The sequence below is a fragment of the Gekko japonicus genome, unplaced genomic scaffold, assembly GCF_001447785.1.
Source record: "Gekko japonicus isolate JY-2015 unplaced genomic scaffold, Gekko_japonicus_V1.1 scaffold1628, whole genome shotgun sequence".
Taxonomy (NCBI): Eukaryota; Metazoa; Chordata; class Lepidosauria; order Squamata; family Gekkonidae; genus Gekko; species Gekko japonicus.
The window spans coordinates 21,571-42,404 of record NW_015162000.1 but is presented as its reverse complement, the minus strand read 5'-3'; the positions used below and the strand labels follow the sequence as shown (position 1 = coordinate 42,404).

The following is a 20,834-nucleotide window of genomic DNA, read 5'->3' as shown; positions in this document are numbered from 1 at the left end:
CTTTATAAAACAGACAATGTCTCCTTGGCCACATCAGCTGTGACAGACAGTGGAGTCCACATAGCCTGTAAGGTGCTCAGTATCGGATCCATCCTAGGTTAGGCACCACTTTTGTACATGCCGTAACAATTGGCATCCTAGAGAGAAAGAGAAAATTCTCTTACCTGTAAATTCCTATTCTGTGATGTAGCAGTGAAGAGATCTCCCCGCTCTCCTGACTTGACCTATATAGCTCTGTTCTGAGTACTCTGGGAGATTAGAAAGTGACAGCTTTCGTGGTGTCCTTCTATCCTCCATTTAATGTTCTCTCTTCGGTGGTTGTTTCTCAGAAACTGTTTTTCATATTTAATAAAGTAATCACATTCAAATCTATGTGTTAGTTGTTTGGCTTCATATGCTTATGTAGTTTGGGTGGTAATTTCATTGTGCTGCTTGTTACAGCTGGGAACTGGTACTGAAAGTACTGAAGCGACAACTGATATCTTTGAAAGAGAGCAGGCAATTTGTATAGATTATAGGAGTCTTACAGATGAGCTGAAGGTAAGAAAATCTGCTACGATCCCAACTTATTAGAGCTCTTGAGTTCATATTCCTTTAGCTTGGAATATGGACTGCAGCAGCTTGGGAAATCTGAATTTAAAGTGAGGTAAGCCTCACGGCTGCCAAATTCCTCTCTTGTTTGGATAGTCAATTTGAGCCAAAGAATCCCCCTCTTTTCTAGGGATGTAGACCGTAAACATATAAATGATTAATAAAACAATAAGACTTTGTTTACCATTTATATATTGCTGTCAACGTTTAGACATTTTCCAGAGCTTGGAAAATTGGCAGAGGTTTTCCTTTGCATTCCAGGATCATCTCCGCCTGCAGAATGAGCATTTTATGGTGCTAACCATAATCATCTGTATACATGGTTGACACAGACATGTTAACATGTTGTTTATTTTCCGTCTTCTCGTGCAGCCCCACCCACATTGAGACTGCACTTGCGCAGGCTGGCTATGGGGCATTTTCTTTCTAGCTCAAAAACTCCAAAGAGGAGGCTCCCCGCCCTTCTTCGGAGCTGACACATGCTTGGGATTCCTGCCCAACGCGTCATGTGCTCCATTGGCAGGAGCTCCTTTCCTCAGTTACTTCTTCACCATCGCTACAATAGGAACATTTCTAGTGCGCTCTATTGATTTTCTTCATTGTGGATGAAAGAATACTTCTTTTTGTCCATTGAGGACTCATTTTGCACTCCTTCGGGAGTCTGTTTTGCGGAAAAAGAACTGCCAGACAGCCAGCTTGTTGAATGTGTTTTCCGCAGCTCTGACCCAGAGACAACGTTTCTCTCAAAGGCAACGTGGCTTTGCTACCCCTTTCTACAGGGTCAGGGACAACACCATCAGCCGTCATTCATGTATCCTTAATGCCCTTTCCAGTCGTCTCCCTTTTCAAAAAGAAGGGTACCCAACTGTTAAGGCTACTCAACAGAACCCTCAGAGGTATCAAGGCCAACAGCCAGCAAAGTTCTGACTATCTGCCCCAATAGTTGCAGATGTTTCCTGTTTTAAGGATAGGCTGACACAATTTTCAGAAGGGCGGGGTGCCCCCTCTTTGGAGTTTTTGAGCTAGAAAGAAAATGTCTCAATGTGTGTGTGTCTACACAGAAGACGTCGATGAACAACATACAGGTAAGTACAACTGTTATTTTTATTAAGAAAAATCAGTAATGGAACTGATAATATGAAAGAATATGTATGTAGGCTTGAAAATATACATCCCTGCTCTCGTCCCTTTCTCTGCCCCACATAAGCTTATCTATCCTGTTCATTTGAAGCAAGAAGGTGGTAAGATGGGGCAAGTGAGAGGAGGAAAGATACATGCGGTGTCTGCCAGCAGGGATTTTTCCTCCCATCTCTCCCCCTGTTCCTGGTGCATTCCAGGAACGGTAGTTCCCAGAACACCTCAGGTCACCTGGGAACTAAAATTTCTATAATTCACTTTGGAGTGGGGGAAGCAAGAAAGAAAGGGTGGAAAATGGACATTTACAAGTACTTTCCCAACTCTCAGTCAGTTCCTCATTGCTTCGCATTGACAAGGCAGATAAATTGGGGAGGGATGGAAGAGGAGGGGAGAACAAAGGAGAGAGCATGCCTAGAAATTTATGAGATACAGTGATCAGAACTGTACATAGTATTCCAAATGCAGTTGCACCATAGATTTATACGGGGAATTACAATATTGACTCGTTTGTTCTGTATCCAGTAATCCCTAGCATGAACTTTGCCTTTTCACTGCTGCCACACGCTCTTAGTCTTTGTCAGTTCAGACCCCCATCAGCATATATTTATAATCAGGATTTTTTGCTCCGGTGTACATTACGTTTCTGCTTACTTACATTGAGTTTCATTTGCCATGTTGTTGCTCACCCATTTGGAGGTCTTCACAGTTCTTTTGTGGGAATACTATATGGAAAGCAAGCAAAAAGGCTGCCATTGCTTGGCCCTCTTCTCCAGCATATTAGGAACCAGCCTGATGGACATTTTGGGTTCTTCCGTGTCTTCCACTGATAAAAGCAAAACTTCAATTCCTAGAGATGTTAAAACCGATCCATCTTCTCCTTTGGCTCTTCCTGACGTTTTTCTCCATAAATGTGTGTTTCCTTCCCGGAGCACAACTGGGTTCATATAGATGTCACCGTTCTCTTAAGGCCAGCAGCTTCTCACTCAAACAGCCTTCAGATTAAAAATCCAGAGAAGTCCTTACTCTCTAGGAGACTGTCTATAGTGTTTTGTTTTGTTTTAAAACTAGGACTTGCAGTCTGATAAAGAGATTGAGACCCACCTAGCACGACTTCAGCAAGAAGTAACAGCTAAAGAAAGTGCTTTATTAAAAACAGCAGCACCGAACATGAAGGCCTTGGAGAGACTATATATTGTTACAGACAGATTCCAAGAATCAGCCAATGGTAATACTGAAGTCTTCTGATTAGTAGTTGTTGTAGTGAGTGAGTAATTGGTGATTCCCCCCACACACTTTCTTTGCACATTCAATCAGTATTAATTTGATTTTGCAAGATAAAATACTAGATCTATGTCTGACCCAACTAGGTTTTGGGCCTATTTTAAGTCTGTACTCTCTGTGTGCATGTACATGGTTTTGGAAATGTATATTGCTGTATGTGCATAAAGCTATCTGAACTTTCCATTATGTACCGAAATCCCAGTTTACCATGCTGTTGCAAATGCTTCAAAAAGACTGTTAGTAGCAGCATAATAAATCTCAATCTGGGTATGTGCTGGATTGTGTAACCATTCAGTTATTTACTTACTTCATTTATACCCCGTCTTCCTCCCCAGTGGAGACCCAGAGTGGCTTACGTTGCTCTCTTCTCCATTTTATTGTCACAACAGCCCTGTGAGGTAGGTTAGGCTGAGTGTGTGTGACTGGTCCAATGTCACCTAGTGAGCTTCTGTGGTGGAGTAGGGATTTGAACCTGGGTCTTCGAGCTCCGAATCCAACACTCTAACCACTATACTCACACTGGCCCTTTCAGTCTGGCTCGTAGTGACTGAATATGAGATTCATTTGTCAGAATCCCTGGTTTCTGGATATTTTCCTTCTCCTTGGCATTCTTATCGCAGCGCTATTTTCAGGAGTATGCACATGTGTCTTTCCTGAACCTAGTTTGCTACTATTGTTTAGGAAAGATTGCAACCAAAGTGCCTTTGGCTGGTATGTGGACAAGATAAGAGCGCCCCCCCCATTCTGCCCACGTTCAAGAGGGCCTTTTTCAGACATTTTTTTAAAAAATGATAATAGCTATCTCGCTCTAGCATTATAGATTTGTAATGATCTGTTGAAACAATGTGCTAATTCCCAGGTTTCTTTTTTTTAAAAAAAGTCTCTAGCCTTTTGATTACAGAGCTATAAGTGGAAAGGTACTGGATGCATATATACTTATTACTGATTTTTAAAAAGTCCTCTGGTGGTAAGGACAAAAAGGGCAGCTATGGAGGATTAAGGTGAGGAAAGTATAGGGAAAACTTCTATGTGGATGTTCCATTGCCACTGCAATCTCTCCCTATAATATAATTCTGTAGGACGCAAAGTCACGCAATGCGCACCTACAATGCGCACCTACAGCCCACGTCCCATTGGTCACGTCGTCTGAGTCCCACCTCAGACGCAGCTTCAAGTGACCTGCGCAGGATCTTCCCGGCTGGAGGCGGCAGGCGGCTGCCACGGGCGCCGGGCTAAGGCCGGCGGCCGGCTGCGGCACGGCGGAGGAGGCGGGCGACGTGCAGAGGGGTGGCTGGAAGTGACCGCCGGCAGCGATGGCCTGCGCGGAATCTTCCCGGGGGCTTGAGGCGACGGGCGGCTGCGACGGCCGCCGGGATGCAACCGCCGGCCGCCTGGGTCAGGCCGGAGAGGGGGAGGACGCCAGCACAGTGCAGAGGGGTGGCTGGAGCCGACGGGCGGCTGCGACGGTCAGAGCGGAGAGGGGGAGGAGGTGAGCGCCGTGCGGGGGACAGTCGAGAGTCGCGAGTGGCTGGAGACGACGGCCGCCAGCCTAAGACTGGCGGCCGCCTGGGTCAGGGCGGAGAGGGGGAGGAGGCGACGGGGGGGGGGGCTAGTTGCCCGTTGTATCGCCCTGTTCAATGGGCCTTGCTCCCTAGTACTTAATATAGAACAAAGAGAAAAGTTGTAGAAACTCCAGTGTTCATTTCAAAGGGCAGCTATTTGTCCCTGTTAACTATTTTGGAAAATGCAAATACACAGGCTAACATTCTCCTTGTAGTTCAGAAAGTATTACTCTAGTGGTCCAGGATGGGGCAGTCTCAACTTCAAGGAGAAGCTCCTCCTTATAATCAGGTGGGGTCGCTGATCTTTGTGTGATTACTGGAGGGGAGGGGCATCTCTCTTAGATCCCTGGTCTTCAGCCCTGCCTCAAGGCAGACAGATGTCATCAGCTGAGCTCTATTTGAGCGCCGTGATCTCTATTCTATTTCTCGTCTCCTCTTAGTGTTTTTCATTTGGTTTGTCCTTTATTCCTTCCTTCATGGGGAGATTGACCAGAGAATGGGAAGGACATGGTTCCCCCCAGTCAAGTTCAGTAGGCAGCAGAAAAAACTGGGAGTCTGCATTAAATGAGACTGCCAAAAATAATATCATAAGTGGTAAAAGCAGATATTGATAATGATATTTACTTGTCCAGTTATATTTATTTGCTAATGATATTTAGCTTCCCCAGCCACCCTGCCGGGAGCCGCACAATATGTGTGAAAGAGCCCCATGTGGCTCCCGAGCCACAGTTTGGCCACCCATGACCTAGGTCTTCCAAAATGAGATGGCAGCCCAACAGGTGGAAATAGTTCCTTCTTTACCAGAACTTCTGGACAGAATCTGTGGCCCCCCGAAAAGAACTCTTCAGCATGACTACCACAGGGGCTCAGACTCAACAAAGATAGGAGGTTGTATTCTCAGCTTTTTGCAGCTCAATGGGAGACCACGGTGGGCAACAGGTGGGTCTTAGAGAGAGTGGCAGACAGCTACTCTCTGGAACTCTGTTGCCTCCCAACAGATTTCTTCAGTCACCAAGAAATCGTTGCCCACAAAAGCACCTTCTTCTCCTCAAGGCCATACAACACCTCTGGACATCAGGGTGATATGCTGGAGGCCCAAAAGGCCTCGGGGGTTTATTCAGTCTTTTTTATAGTCCAAAAAAAGAACAGGGACACGAGAGCCGTGTTAACCTCAAATGGCCAAACAGGAGGATAAGAAAGAAGAAGTGCAGGATGGAAACCCTCAAGTCCATAGTATCATCCATCCAGAAAGGAGATTTTCTAGCATCAATAGATCTGTCGGAGGCCTGTTTACATATCGCAGTTTTGGAATCACATCAGAGGTTCCTGTGCTTTTTTATGACAAACTCCAGTTATGGGCTCTTCCCTGTGGCCTCAAAAGGCACCAAGAGTGTTCACCAAAGTCTTGGTTACTCTGATAGTGCACCTGAGAACCCAGGGAATGTCCATCTTCCCATATTTAGATGAAATTTTAATCAGGTCCTTATCTCATCTACAGGGGGCAGAGGATGTATATCTAACTGTCTCGTGCCTCCAGGATCACGGGTTCATCATCAGCTGGGAGAAAAGCAGATTGTTCCCATCTCAGAGGGTCCTACACCTAGGGATCATAATAGACACAGCTCAGGACAGAGTTTTCATATTGCAGGAGAGACAGTAGAAGATCCTAATTTCAATACAGGAGCTCACAAGTGCTTCTAGGGATGATGGTATCCTGTCAGGATATCATCCTGTGGTCCCGGTTTCATGCTTGCCTGCTCCAAAGGTTCCTCCTATCACTCCTGAATGTTATAGCCAACAGGCAGTTCAAGATCAGCCACTTGGATCCCTGATTAAGGAACTACAATGGTGAACAAAATCATCCAGGTTTCTGGAGGGGACTCCGTTACCGAAACTGAAGAGGATAATAATGACATAGGACACCAGCCTCACTGGCTGGTGGGCTCACTCATGGGGAAGAGTAGCTCGGCTTCTGGTCTCGGGAAGAGTCATCACAAAGCATCAGCTTTCTGGAGCTCAGGTCAATAAGGCTAGGACTGTTGTCCTTCCAGGATTTCCTAACAGGGCGGCACGTCATAGTTCATATGGACAATATGGCAGCCAAATCCTATGGCAGCCACCAGCGGGGTACTAAATCCAGGTCACTCCATGAAGAGCAAAGCTGATTATGCTCTGTGAAGAGACACATCTGAGTTCAATCAAAACTGCTCACATGGCAGGACAGAACAACACGTCAGTTGGAGGGCTCTAAATCAAGCAGAATGGATGCTGAACAAGGCAAGCTTCCAGCAGATATGCTACAAGTTCAGCAAGGCAGAAGTGGACCTTTTTGTGATGGAGCAAAATTACCAAGTTCCACAATTCATCTTAAGGACAAGATCTCCACAAGCCGTATGGGTAGATGCCCTAAGATGCAACTGGCTGAATCAGCTACTGTACGCCTTTCTTCCCACACAGTTAATCCAAAGGGTGATCCAGAGAATCATAAACCTCAACGTGGAAGTAGTGCTGGTGGCTCCATTTTGGCCATGGAGGCAATGGTTCCAGGACCTACTGAGATTGTCTATCATGAAGCCCTGGCGACTTCTCATCAGGAAGGATCTCCTTCAGCAGAGATCCCTCATTTACCCCCAGCCTGGGTTGCTAAGCCTCACAGCCTGGCAGTTGAGCGGTTGCAATTCAAAGAAATAGGATACACAGACAGGATTATTAACACTATGATAGCCTCCAGGAAGCGTTCCACTAACAGGGTTTGTTTATTTATTTATTTGTTTGTTTGTTTATTTTTCACATTTATATCCCGCCCATCCTGTAAACAGGCTCATGGCAGGTAATAACTCATTGGCAGGTATTCCCGTCATGGTGTTTCAACCATGGGCTAGAGCCCCTTACAGCTAAAGTGGGAGACGTTCTCTCTTCCTTGCTAGAAGTTTTGGACAAAGGTCGTAGTACTAGTACACTGAAAAGGCAGGTGGCAGCCATTTCCGCCATCAGGAACTAAGAAAAGGAGGATCTTATCCCAGCACCCCCCTGTTAGGAGGTTTCTAAGGGGCACTTCCTTGATTAATCCACCTCAGGTTCATCGTTTTTCTACATGGAGCATGAATGTAGTGCTCAAGGCTCTCTCCTGAACACCATTCGAGCCAATGGTCACTTTTCTCTCAAAGAGCTCACTTTTAAAACCATCCTTCTGGTCAGCATTACTTCGGCTGTCAGAACTTAGAGCTCTCTCTGTGGGCAAAGAGCTCTGTGTCTTCCATAAAGATAGAGTAGCCTTTATCCCAAAGGTAAATTCTGCCTTTCATAGGTCAGAGGACCTGATTCTCCCCTCCTTCTGCTCTAGCCCCAAACACCCTTAGGAGAAGGAGAGGCATTGTTTGGATGTTAAGAGGGCCCAGAGCTTCTACCTTGATAGGACTAAGCCCTTTTGTAGGACTGACTCTATGTTTGTCTTTTTCAGGAAGGCTTCCCTAGGGCACAGAGTTTCTACTTCTACCATTAGTAGGTGGGTTAGAGGCTGCATACTTCTTGTTTACAAGTCCGCAGGTCTAGACCCTTCTCTGGGTGTCCCGGCACACTCCTTCAGAGGGGCTGCAACCTCTGCAGTCTACAGATCCTTTCCATCTTCTTCGTGGTCTCTGTGCTTCACACCAATGGGATCTAGTGCGCCTGCACTGGATCTGCCGGTGCTGTAGCAAGCTCTTTTAACGGATTTTCGCACCCAGCCCCTCCGGGCATGCGCAGGAGCCCCACTGCGCATGCCCAGAGGGACGGGCGCGGACATCCCACCAGTTCTTTCCTTACCGCCACGCTGAGCAGACCCGTTCTTTGATCGGTCTGGTCAGATCACTGTTTTTGTCGCTTTTTAGCGATTAGCTCTTTTTTCCCCTCTCAGTTTCAGTTTAGTTTCTCGGTCTAGAAGCCGCATCTCTTCCCTCCCTCCCTGTGGCACACTGTTTTCCTATGTCCCAGAAGCTGAGACTGTCCCCACCCTGGACCACTGGAGAATGGAAGATTTGTCTCACCACAAATCTTCCTTCTTAGTGGTCCAGGGGTAGGGCAGTCTCTTCCCACCCGAGGGTAGAATTCTTGTTCCAGCTCTTGGAACAGAGGGGCTACACTGTCTGGACCTAGGGCTTTCTCACCCTAGTGCCATCCTTCCACTTCCTGGTGAGATTCTCTGGGAGTTGTTTTGATGTTATGTTTGTGGATCCGCACTGTTATGTTGTTGTTTTCTCAACTGTTAGTTGGTGGTTCTTCTTGGCTTTTGTATAAATGTTTGGGAGAGGGAGTCATACTGCTTCGGGGCCAAACTGGGATCCGAGAGACCAGCCCCTCACTTCCAGGAATTGCACAAAGATCAGTATTCCTGCCTGACTGTAGGGAGAAGCTTCTCCCAGAAGTTGAGACTGCCCCACCCCTGGACCACCAAGAAGGAAGATTCACAATAAGTGAGACAAATCTTCCGTTTTGCCTCCCTTTCTTTCCTCCCTCCCTGAAAGTGCTAAGAAGTTCAATAACCCCAACAGACATTGGACAGGTGAAGCTGCAGGAGAACAGAGCACAGTTAAAGTTGTACTCTTTAGTCAGAACAGAATCTGGTCTTGCATACAGCACATTATAGGTCACTGGAATCTGTTTCCCTTGGAAGGGGTATACTGTTTTTTCCCACATTTGCTTACCATGCTAAGGTGAGAAGTTACAAAATTATCCCAGAATTTGTACAGTTACAGCATTCTATTAAAGCCAGCTCTCGATTATCTTTTTGTAGCATTTGAGGCCCACAGGAAGGAAGCCAAGTTATGTAGGCAAGAATTTGAACAAGTGAAAAAAAGGAGATATGACCTGTTCAGCCAATGTTTTGAGCATGTGTCTGTAGCTATTGATCAGATCTACAAGAAATTGTGCAGAAACAACGGTGCTCAGGTTTGTACTTTTTGAGGTACTTACTAATATCAATATTCATGGCTATTTTTGACTGTCCAAAATTCAACAGTTAGCAGTTCAGAAACAGGATTGCTTAAGAAAATATTTGTCATGATCTATTTGTAATGATCTGTTTGTAATAAAACAGTCATGTTAAACCAGATCTAGATTAGAAATGAAGCAAGAAAGTGATAGTTAACTTCACTGATTTCTTATCTAATCCCTGCTCTCTAACCTGGAAAGTGGAGGTTTGGGCTTGGGTTAGGCTGGTGCAAAAGGAGGCATCAGTATCCAGTATGCAAAAAAAGGAGGAGTGAATCTACTTGGAAGAAACGTTCTGATTCAGGTGGAATTGTCCTGGGCTTTAGGTAGTATGAAACTCAGTGGACTGGAGCCAGACTATTTTCCATCAGCAGAAGAGCACTTCCCTAACTGCCGTCTCCCACTGCAGTGCAGTGATCTCCACAAAATCCTGTTCTGGGGAGGACAAGGGACCTTGAGAAATGACAAGGGTCTGCAATGGGAAGGTGGAATCGGTAAAATGCCAGTTTAGTTTGTATTCAACCAATTGACTTATGCCACAACCCTTTTTTTTTGTGAGGTCTTTTCTACCGCCTGTACCCTGGAATTTGTCTTGGGGTATGAATATACCCCACAGTGCAATGTGTGTAAGTTTTGTCTTTACATCTTGAACCAAAATATATTTATGTTTCTTGTTTTGTAAAGAATAACTGGAAGTCTTATTTTAACACTCACTAAAGAATGAAGGGTAAATAGAAAGATTGCTTTGAGTGAGTGTTTCTTTATTAACTGAATAAAACAGCATGTGTGCTTTAGGCATTCCTTAGTCCAGAGAATCCTGAAGAACCTTACTTGGAAGGCATTATCTATAACTGTGTAGCTCCGGGAAAACGATTTATGCCAATGGACAACCTGTCAGGAGGTGAAAAATCTGTAGCAGCTTTGGCTCTTCTGTTTGCAGTGCACAGGTAATACAGCAGTGCATATATTATTTTGCTAATGGTGTCCTCAGTTACTTTTGAAAATGTAGTGCAGTTATATGGGATTTACATTCTTTCCTAATGTTGCTATTGTTTTCTCTTCTCTTACACCATACCTGCACATATAAAGTACACCCTCAGCATTCTGCGAAGTACAAATTAGCACATGCTGGTAACTGGCTGCATTCATGCAGGGCCAAAACAGACAGGATGGAGATAAATCAAAGCTGGACTCTTTGCACTGTTCTTAGCATTATTTAGAGAGAAAAAGATTTGTCTTTTAAAACTTTTTTTTTCATTTAAAAGATTAACAAAAGAGAGCTAGCAAAACGAAGCAGGGTTAAATGCATTCTTCCTTTTCTGTGCAGCCCTGGAGCTCAGCCCATTTCCACACTGTTGGAAATCCATGGCCTCTATCACATCTGTTTGGGCCCACAGATAAGTATTTCTACAGGAACCAGTCATTAAAGTAAGGTTCTTTCACATTTCAAGAATAGGAATATATGATGTGCCCCCCATTCCTCCCCCTTCTGACCAAGAGGCTAGAGTTTTGTGAAGTTATGTGAAAGATGCTTCTCAACCCTTCCTGGTTGTGCTACTTAGTGCCTACTCATATCCTGTAGTTCAGTGGTGGGGGACCCTCCACTTGGTTGTGCAGTTCCACTTGCTGAGTCCTGAACCTTTTTGCTGCTTTTTGGAACATGTGGTTCTAGTGCGGATGCAGAGGTAGCAAGAGTGCCAAGCCTCCACAGAGTGGAACAGCAAGATGGTAAGTAACGTTCAGTCATCAGTGGGCAGGATTCCTTTTGTGTACAGGCAGGTTCATAGAACTACCCGATACATAAACTGCCCCTTGCCTTGTCTTTGTACCCAGCAACCAGCCTAGCCCCACCTCTTGCCTCTTCCATGTTCTGCATAGATGTGGGTGGCACAGTGCCCTTTCCCCATGCCAGATACTGGGATTGTGGCACACCTTTGTTAAAATATCTTTTTTATATAATATTTTTATTGTTTTTACAAGTATAAACAAACATATATATTTCATATTTCCATATGATTCGAGTCTATCATTTTTATTTTTATTTCATCAAAATATACACCCTCGACCATCTCTTCTGATGGATTTCATCATCTTTGCCTTGCATTAATACATTTACTTTATCCAGTTCTGCTAAGTCTAACAGCCTATTAGTCAATTCTTCCTCAATCGGAATTTGCTAAAAGATCTTCACTGGCTGCCTATCTGTTTCAGGCACAATTTGAAATGCTAGTTTTTAATGACCTAAATGACTTGGGGTCAAGATGCTTGAAGGACCACCTCCCCCTATATTGTGCAGCCTGTTCTCTCTGCCCTACCTGCAGAGGTGAAGTGGGTCCTTTTCAGTGGTGGCATCTCACCTTTGAAATGCAGTTAAGGTCCGCTTGACACCTACTTTGTTGTCCTTTAGACATCAAGCCTTTGCTGGTTTTATGGTCTAGTTCTAATTTGAGGACTGCTTTATTAATGTAATTTTAGGCTGCTTAATGTTGCTTTACGCATTTTTAATGCCGCAGATTGTATTGTTGCTTTTTTATTATTGATAATTATCATGTTTTTACAGTTTTATGCTATTGTTTTTACTTAGATGCATTATTCCGTCTGCATGGTTCCATCAGGCACTAATCTCATCTGCCCGCCCTCTCTCAGATTAGTTACACACATAGGGAGCCCTGGAGTAGATGTATTATTAGCACCACTGATAGCGGATTATCAGTCATGTAAATTGTGATATTGATTTTAAATTGTATTATGCTTATGTTGTGCTCATGCTGTTGTAACCTGCCTTGAGCCTGCTTGTGGGGGAGGGCGGGCAAAAAGCCTAATAAATAAAATAAATTTTGTGGGCCACCTCCAGGTCTTTGGAGAGGCAGACCCAGAAGATCAGGGGTTCTTGGCAAACTGGCATAAGAGTTGTCTATCTCCCCGTCCCAGTAAATCATGCATATAGGCACAGCAGTAGACACCATAAACACAAGAATCTTTATCCCTCTGAAAAGCAGAGCTAGGATGCAAGGTATCACCGGGTACTCAGGGGTGTCTATGCATCACACTGATGTGATCTCAAGACTGTGCAGAGTATGGTTTGGAACATCCAGGAACTAGGGGGAAAGCTTTCCACACTGGCTCCATCCACTCTGGAGTTGGTGATGCCTTGTTCTTGCCATTGGTCCTCATAGGGAAGGTGCTAAGATTAAATGAAAACCAGACCAAAAGAAAATGTGTAGAAAAGCAGCAGTAATTCACTTTGCTAGTTCCATTTTAGCACCTAGTGAAGCAGCAGTCTTCAAAGACATACTATTTTTTTAAAGTTTACTTATAAAGGAGCAACTTACTTTAATAAACAATTTACTTGTTTCTGTAGCTTTAGACCTGCCCCCTTTTTCGTTTTGGATGAAGTGGATGCAGCTCTAGATAACACAAACATTAGCAAGGTAAGCTCTCCTCGCTCTTTTTTTGCCTAAAGAGGAATGAACGGTATTCCAATGTCAAAATTTGGATTTTGTTTTTGCATATGAAAGTAATATTTTAAAGATAAGGAGAAGGCATGGTTCTCACACAGAAGATCATGGTTTGCTGTTAGGGAAACCAACTAGAGCACCATGGCGCCTGCCAACAGCTTCCCTGGTGCTGCTCACCGAGTGTTTTTGGAAACTTACATTGGATTCTCTTATGTTCTTAATAGGTCCGTGTGTGTGTGTAACATTCTCCCATATGCACTTTTTTTACTGTCAAAGAGAAAACCATCCTCCCTTCTGAGCTGGGTACCAGGAGCCTCCTCTTTGTTGTTGTTCAGTCGCACAGTCGAGTCCCAACTCTTCGCGACCCCATGGACCAGATCACGCCAGGCCTTCCTGTCTTCTGCCGTCCTCTGAAGTTGGCTTAATTTCATGTTCGTTGCATCTATGACACTGTCTAACCATCTCATCCTTTGCCATCCCCGTCTTCTTTGACCTTCAATCTTTCCCAGCATCAGGGTCTTCTCCAGTGAGTGCTCCCTTCTCATTTGGTGGCCAAAGTATTTGAGCTTCAGTTTCATTATCTGACCTTCCAGGGAACAGTCAGGGTTGATTTCTTTTAGGATTGACTGAGTTGATCTTCTTGCAGTCCAAGGGACTCTCAAGAGTCTTCTCCAGCACCCTAGTTCAAAAGAATCTATTCTTCGGCGCTCGGCCTTCCTTATAGTCCAACTCTCGCAGCCATACATGACTACTGGGAATACCATTGCTTTGATCATGCAGACTTTTGTTGGCAGAGTGAGGTCTCTACTTTTTATCATGCTGTTTAGGTTCGCCATCGCTTTCCTCCCAAGGAGCAGGCGTCTTTTAATTTCATGGCTGCTGTCACAGTCTGCGGTGATCTGGAATCCCAGGAACGTGAAGTCTGTCACTACTTCCACGACTTCTTCTATTTGCCAAGGAGTGATGGAGCTGGATGCCATGATCTTAGTTTTTTTGATGTTGAGCTTCAAGCCCACTTTTGTGCTCTCCTCTTTTACCCTGAGCAAGAGGTTCTTAAGGTCCTCTTCACTTTCTGCCATTAAGAGTGGTATCGTCTGCATATCTGAGGTTGTTGATCTTTTCCCCAGCAATCTTAGTTCCCGCTTGTGATTTATCCAGGCCAGCATTTCACATAATGCTTTACAGCCTTTTAAAGGCCCTCACCAGGTCTGGGGCATACTCAGTTGCTTCCCTCTACCCAGAACTCTGTGAGGGTGTGTCCAAGCATGTGAGAGAATAATAGTGCCTTCTGAGCAACTTTTCCTCTCCTGCTGCCTTTCCCATCCCAAGGGTGGCGCTTTCAGACGGCTGATTGTCAGATGGCTGGCTGTCAAAGGGCCACCTGCTACTGGCTGCCTGGCTCTTAAAGGTACAGCTGCTCTTGATCCACTCATCAGTGTGTGGATGTTTACAAGGTGTCTTCATGGCCCCATTGGGCCTGGTGGATGCTGGGCTTGACAATGTGTGGGTGCCAAGATGGGGAGGGGTGTTGTCCCCACCACCCCTCCCAACACTCAGGTGATTTTATATCATATCATAAAAATTCTCTAAATTTGTGAATATAATTTCCTACCTTGTTTATGGGTATATGTTCTTATCTATTGTTCAGTAGCTCTCCAATCCATGTGTTCTTGTTTATGTCTGACAAGCCCACTTCGAATTGCTTTCCCTGTTTCTAGGTATCGAGTTACATCAAGCAACAGTCCCACGAAAAGTTTCAGATCGTAGTGATTTCTCTAAAGGAAGAATTTTATTCTAAAGCAGATGCTTTAATTGGAGTTTGTCCTCAGGTATGTATTACCCATCCTGACCTGGATGGCCCAGGCTAGATTGGTCGTCAGATCTCGGAAGCTAAGCAGGGTTGGCCCTGACTAGTATGTGGATGGGAGACCTCTGAGGAATACCCGGGTCATGATGTAGAAGCAGGCAAGGACAAACCGCCTCTGAACGTCTCTTGCCTTGAAAACCCCACCAGGGGCCACCATAAGTCAGCTGTGACTTAATGGCAAACAGATATCTCTCCCTCCACTCCATTTCCCCCCGAAAGAAAATAGAAATAGGTTGTAGAATAGGAACTGGGTTGTTTGAAATGCATACTTAATTTAAAAAGCATACTTAATTTAAAATGTATAAATACACATATTTAACTATATCATTAAAATATTTGGTTGTCCTTTCATTTTAATTGTAGGGCTGTAGTTAAAAGTATTTGGTTGCACTTTTGTCGTGTCATTATGGCAAGCTGTTCTGTACTCACTCTGACCATTTCCCTTCTCAGGAAGATGGTTTTATGTTCAGTCAAGTACTAACCTTGGACCTTACTCTGTATCTTGACTCAAATGAAAATGAAGGACAACTGAAACGCAAAAAGAGCTCCGTGTTAAAATAGAAGATGAAGCAAATTGGTGGCTGTTCAGATATTGTTGCTTAACCATTGTTGTTAAATTTAAATGTTACTTATGAATATAACTGAAACTTTGGAGTTAAAATTCTGAGCAGTGATTGTTTGGCTTTACTATAAATATGTTTGTTCTGTCAAATGAACCCTCTGGAAGTTAACTGCTAAAACCTGTAGTATCTAATGGCCAAACTGCTCTGGAAATTTGTTTATGTATCGCATGGAGGGAGGTGTACAATTTCATTTTGAGTGAGCCTTTCTGAATACCATCAGCTATGTCTTTCCAAATGGCCTCCATCGTTAACTCCAGGTTTAGCCCATGCATAATCACCTTGTGAACAACTGAAGCCATATGGGTTTGACTGGGCCTGATTTTTGTATTACAGAGGTTACAGGCTGCATCCAGTTTTCCCTTGTGTGTGTTAGGGACCAATATGAGGACTTTGTATCACACGTGTGATGGGAGTTTTGTGCCTCCCAGGTGCCCGCCAGCTCCTTTCTGTTTGTGACCACTGCATATTACCCCCCCTTCAGTTTTCACATCGGCAACACACCCCATGGAGCCACTATTGGCCCCACTGTAAAAATTGAGTTATTTATATGGCTATGCCTAAGTGTAACAATGGAGGCATTAGTAGCTTCATAAGGCAATTTGGGGATGCAATAACATTGGGGGAGGGGAAGCTATAGCTGCTGTGTGGTGTGGCCACAAACAAAAGGGCCAGTGTGCATGTGGAGGTCATAAAACTCCCAACACATGATACAAAGTCCTTGTGTTATTCCCCAGCAAACTCAAGGACTTTGTAACATGTAGATAGAGCCTCTGAACTGCGGGTCCTCCTCAGTTCCTGTGTGCACAGTGACCAGTTTGGATTGCAGCTGTGACTTACTTGGAGCGAAAGCTTTTAAGCAGCTCCACACCCACCCATGCTGTTTTCCTAATGAGCAGTGGTCCTGGGGGTGCATGCTGTCCCCTCCCATAGACCCTTTCATGTCAGGGAAATGGTGTAGGGGGGGGGGGGGAGCCCGTTCTTCACACATGCCAGAATTACAGTCTGAATTGGGCACTGTGTGCAGGGGAATGGCGTTCCTGCATCTCCTGTGTGTCTGTTACATAGGGTCCTGGACCCAGCCTACATTCTCCGTAATGTGTGAATTGGCATAATGCTTCCCCCCCCCCCATGGGGTTTTGGAGACCACTGGGGCTGAAGCTGCTTAAAGGCAATTTGCAGTGGGAAAATAGGCACAGAAAAGGTTAAGCACTCTTCCCCATCCTGGTCACCCTCCCAGAAGTAGCTTTTCTTGTTTAAAAACAGGACATGCATCTGCATGCAACATTTCATTTGGCCTTGAACTACTATAACCAGTCAGTAGTGCCTTTCAAAGAATCAGGTGAGCACTGGAGGAATGCCATTTGATAGAAACTTAACCCAGGTGACTGGCAAACCTGACTCCCTAGAAGTCAGCAGGATGCTTTTGTGGCCAAGTGAAGTCATTTACATTGGACAGTTGTCAAATTTGGATGTTTATTTCATGCTAGTTTCTGGTTAAGTTGGCTAGTCATGCCTGGACCTTACCCTGCAATCTGCCATGAGAAGCATTAGTCTCACTCCTTCTAAACAGTTGAGAGACCTCTCTAGAATATAGATTATACATGCTGAGCCTTGTTCATACAATTGGCAGCTGACAGGGTAAAACCCATCTTGTGCTGTGCCTCTTAAGGGTTCTCCTCAGCATAGAAGACTAATGCTGGGGAAAGGCTGGTCAAGAAACCTGGATTCTGTCACAGGAACCGTGATGTGATCTCTTCCGTCTGCAATGACACATTCCAGGAAAACTCTTATTAGCTCCTTTGTGGGCAACAGCAAGGACTGAGACAGGCACTTTCATAATTTCCTTTTTTTAATAAACTGATGTAACATTCTTCAAAGCTAATAAACACACTGAGGAAAAGATAGATATTTACTCTTATTTTTTATTAAAATGAATGCACAAAACTGAGCCCTTAATGATCCCTATTTCATTCAGGCAGAAAATAGTCGCACTTGCTTATATTCTGATTAGAAAATTATAAAATGTACAAAAGTAAGTTTAAATTGCTATGTTGAATGCGATTAGTCAGGTTCAAAACAGATTAAAGCAAAATGCTCTTGTCCAGATTAGAATGCCCTATGCACATGTAGTGTGTGAAATACATCCCTGAGGTAGTTACAGATCAGGCTTGGTTAAAGAAAACCCATGAAATGTACGTATCCTGGCAGAAGTGTGTGACGAAGGATCCCTTCCTAAGCAGTTCTTAAGGGATCTTAACCTTCATCTATTTTCAATTCATATGAATTTAAACAATTCTTCTCAACACTGCTTTGATTATTGTGATATAAATAGATGGCACAATTATAGTAGATAGCCGCTTTTCATGGAAGGATACCATCTTCTACAGTACCTGTTTAAAAAAATTAATTCTGTTTAGAAATGGATAAAACAGAGGGTTTTTTCGGGTGAGGGATAGTAAAACTGTGGTGGTGGCAAATAGACAATGTCAAGAAATTCCACATGATTGTAAAGGGGCCTTGCACAACGAGTTCCCACTACAATTTGAAGAGAATTTGAATCTTTTGGTTTTTTTAAAAATAAAGAGCCCAGTATGTTACATCTGAGCGCACTGCCTCCTGTTTTATTTTCATACCAAAGTAAAACATACGAGTTGCCCCAAGTCACTTGCCTTTTCGGTGTCAGTGGCCTTGGTGAAGACACAGCATTTATCTAGGAAGCACCAGTGTAATTTCTGCACATTACAGAATGTGATTTGATGGTCAAAACATGCCATTAACAATAAAAAATATTTTAGCTATGGAAGCAATCCTAAGCGATAATGAATAAAACTCATTTTACTTTCAGTAGTGGAAATTTAAACTAATGTAAGTGTAAACTTTTCTTACATTTTAACAGCAAAGAACAAGAAAGTTTTAAAGTAAAAAAATAAATAAACGTCCTTGGATGATATCTGCAATTGCTTAAGGGGTCATGTCCTCTGTCGTTTGGTTACTATTTCTTCTTCACAAAAGTAATAAAAAAGCAATAACACTGTTTATATACTGATTTTAACATTTTTAGATACCTATTTATTTGCTACAGTGGTAATTTCTCTTGAGAAACTCTGCTTTATTTTGGCTTTACAATCCCATCAGTCTGCATACCTGCAAGACATTCAGGAAAACATAATGAAAGTGATTGCGCGACCTGCTTTGAAGATCAGGACATGTACTTCCTTTATAATAATACTTGCAGTTCTGCTTTGTTAAGTGCCCTGCTTTATTTAACACAATACTTACATGCCCCATGAAATAAAAATAACTCAGAATTACCATTATCCGGCAGCCTTGCTCTCTTAGGATGATCTTTGCCACTGTCCCCTAACCTTCGTTTTGCACAGTCTACACATGAAGTTCCTGCAAGAATAAGCAATGTTAAAAATTTGACACACAATAAACTTACAGGCTATAAAAATGCCAGCCAGCCATCATAAAAACAGAATTTGGTCTAACTAGCCTCTTGGCATATACAGAGTCACACCAGAAACCTCCAGTGACTCTGGTGAATCTACTACAAAATTACACCAGTGAGGCTTTTTCCTCCTGGACTTGGATGTACTCAGACAACATGCAAGTCTGATCCAGACAGAGGCCACAGCTTGTAGCAGAGTCTGTGACCCATTAAGAGCCAGTTGTATCTTTCTTGTGGTACAGGGACTACAGCTGCATATTTCACCCATTTTGGAAGAACAGCTCCATCATGAAAAACGAGGAAAATACAGTATCAAAAGAAATGGCTTGGATCCTTAGCAAGTCTCCACTAAACTGCACCTTGCCACCTCAGAACAAATATATGTCTCAGCCTTAAGTAATGTTCATATGAGGTTCTCATGAAAGCTGTAGCATTTCCAGTGCACCTTCAGCATTAAAATGTAGACAAGAATAATGAGAAACTCCTGTGCATGTAACACCTGAATCTTGCTACACAAAAATCTGATTTACTAATACTCAGTATTGCTAATAATCAGTTGGTGATTTCAGATCTGAAGGGCATATATTATTACACATATTTATCTATATCTATCTATATATCTATATATATCCTTATATTATAAAGCCGATTTGGGGTGGCTTCTGTCCTATGGGGTGGCGAGATTCCATTCATGCCAAAATCAGTTGGCCGCCTCAACTGTCGCTCACAGATGAGTCCCGGCCCACTGGCTAGCCTGCGTTGCTCCGTTGGCTCAGTCCCACCCACAGAGCCGTAGCCCAGCCTCTCACACAGCCTTTCGCCCGGAGACCTGTCCATCACACTGTCTCGCCATCCATTGGTGGCTGTGTTGCCAAGGTCTGACCATCCATTGGTGCCTGCGTTGCCATGTGTGGTCGAAGTCCCAGAAAATCAGTCCCGCCCACAGAAGCCCCCACCAGAGTCTTGCCCTCACTCTATGAGGAGACGCTGGACTGGATGGACCGGCGGCCACTAGCGGCCACATGTGCACGTCTCAGGAGGCGGCGGCACGGGCCTGCCTGGCCTCGCCGCAGCCTCCCTCCGGTGACGGGCCACAACGGCCTGGCCTGTGGCTCCGCTGCCTTCCTCACCACACTCTGCCCGCACCCTCCTCACCCCTACCTCCCACACCTGCCCGCTTGTGTGAGGACACTGACAGGAGTGGAGAGAGGGACCTCGGCAGCTAGCTCTGCCGCCACGGCCCCAGAGGCGACAGAGCATGGCTGTCGTGGATGCCAACGAGGGCGCCAGCCCAGCTGGACAGCCACAGAGAGGCTGCGGAGCCACCACTCCGGCCGCTCTGGGGCTGACTGTGGTGCCCATGCCCTGCAGGCCACCGGCGAACACTCGCCCCTCGACACCACCACCTTGGTAGCGGGGGGAGGGCCAACGTGCCGCTCCTCTGTGTCTGGCCCGTCCCCTCAACACCCCACGTCTGGTGTCTGAGGAGCACCTAAAAAACGGGGAGCCTGGGGGGAGCTGCGAGGTGGGCCCCCTTTCTAGTGTTCGTTGCATACTTGCTGCAATGGGCCTTGCTCCTAGTATATATATAAAATCATGATGTCCAGTTGCTCACTCTTACGGCTACACCCAAGTTCAATATTAAAGTATCCATGGAAATAAAAAATATACTTGACCAAGAAGTGTTGTGCTGTCCACTTGTTCAGCATCTGCAGAAAGAATGTAAATGCAGATATGAACCCAGGCTGGATATGGTTTCATTTAAATTTACCAAGTCATGCAATGCACTTTCTGAAGTCAGCTGTATAAAGGATTTTGGAAGTGTATGTTTTATGGAGATAACTACATGTGCTCTCCTATTGCTCTGGGATAATTATTTTTCCTTCTTATTGTAAG

At 44.5% G+C, this 20,834-nt stretch overlaps 2 protein-coding genes across 5 annotated transcripts in view; one reads left to right on the top strand and one right to left on the bottom strand.

The window, feature by feature from the left end:
• The window catches only part of SMC1B (structural maintenance of chromosomes 1B), a 63,086-nt gene extending 47,661 nt beyond the window's left edge, over positions 1-15,425 (top strand). Inside the window, exons 20-26 of the mRNA XM_015405442.1 lie at positions 442-540; positions 2,797-2,953; positions 9,343-9,497; positions 10,335-10,486; positions 12,901-12,970; positions 14,716-14,826; positions 15,315-15,425. Coding sequence (XP_015260928.1) covers positions 442-540; positions 2,797-2,953; positions 9,343-9,497; positions 10,335-10,486; positions 12,901-12,970; positions 14,716-14,826; positions 15,315-15,425 — 855 coding nt within the window. The remainder of the gene's footprint in view (positions 1-441; positions 541-2,796; positions 2,954-9,342; positions 9,498-10,334; positions 10,487-12,900; positions 12,971-14,715; positions 14,827-15,314) is intronic.
• Positions 15,426-17,354: 1,929 nt separating this feature from the next.
• The window catches only part of FAM118A (family with sequence similarity 118 member A), a 13,743-nt gene continuing 10,263 nt past the window's right edge, over positions 17,355-20,834 (bottom strand). The window contains exons 6-8 of one of the 4 annotated variants that reach the window (XM_015405448.1): positions 20,615-20,647; positions 18,800-18,883; positions 17,355-17,877 (exon numbers count right to left, since the gene is read on the bottom strand). In XM_015405448.1, coding sequence (XP_015260934.1) covers positions 17,849-17,877; positions 18,800-18,883; positions 20,615-20,647 — 146 coding nt within the window. In that variant the 3' untranslated portion in view covers positions 17,355-17,848. Of the gene's footprint in view, positions 17,878-18,458; positions 18,632-18,745; positions 18,884-20,614; positions 20,648-20,834 lie in introns of those variants that run through there. The other 3 variants (XM_015405446.1, XM_015405445.1, XM_015405449.1) reach the window with 3 other exon arrangements.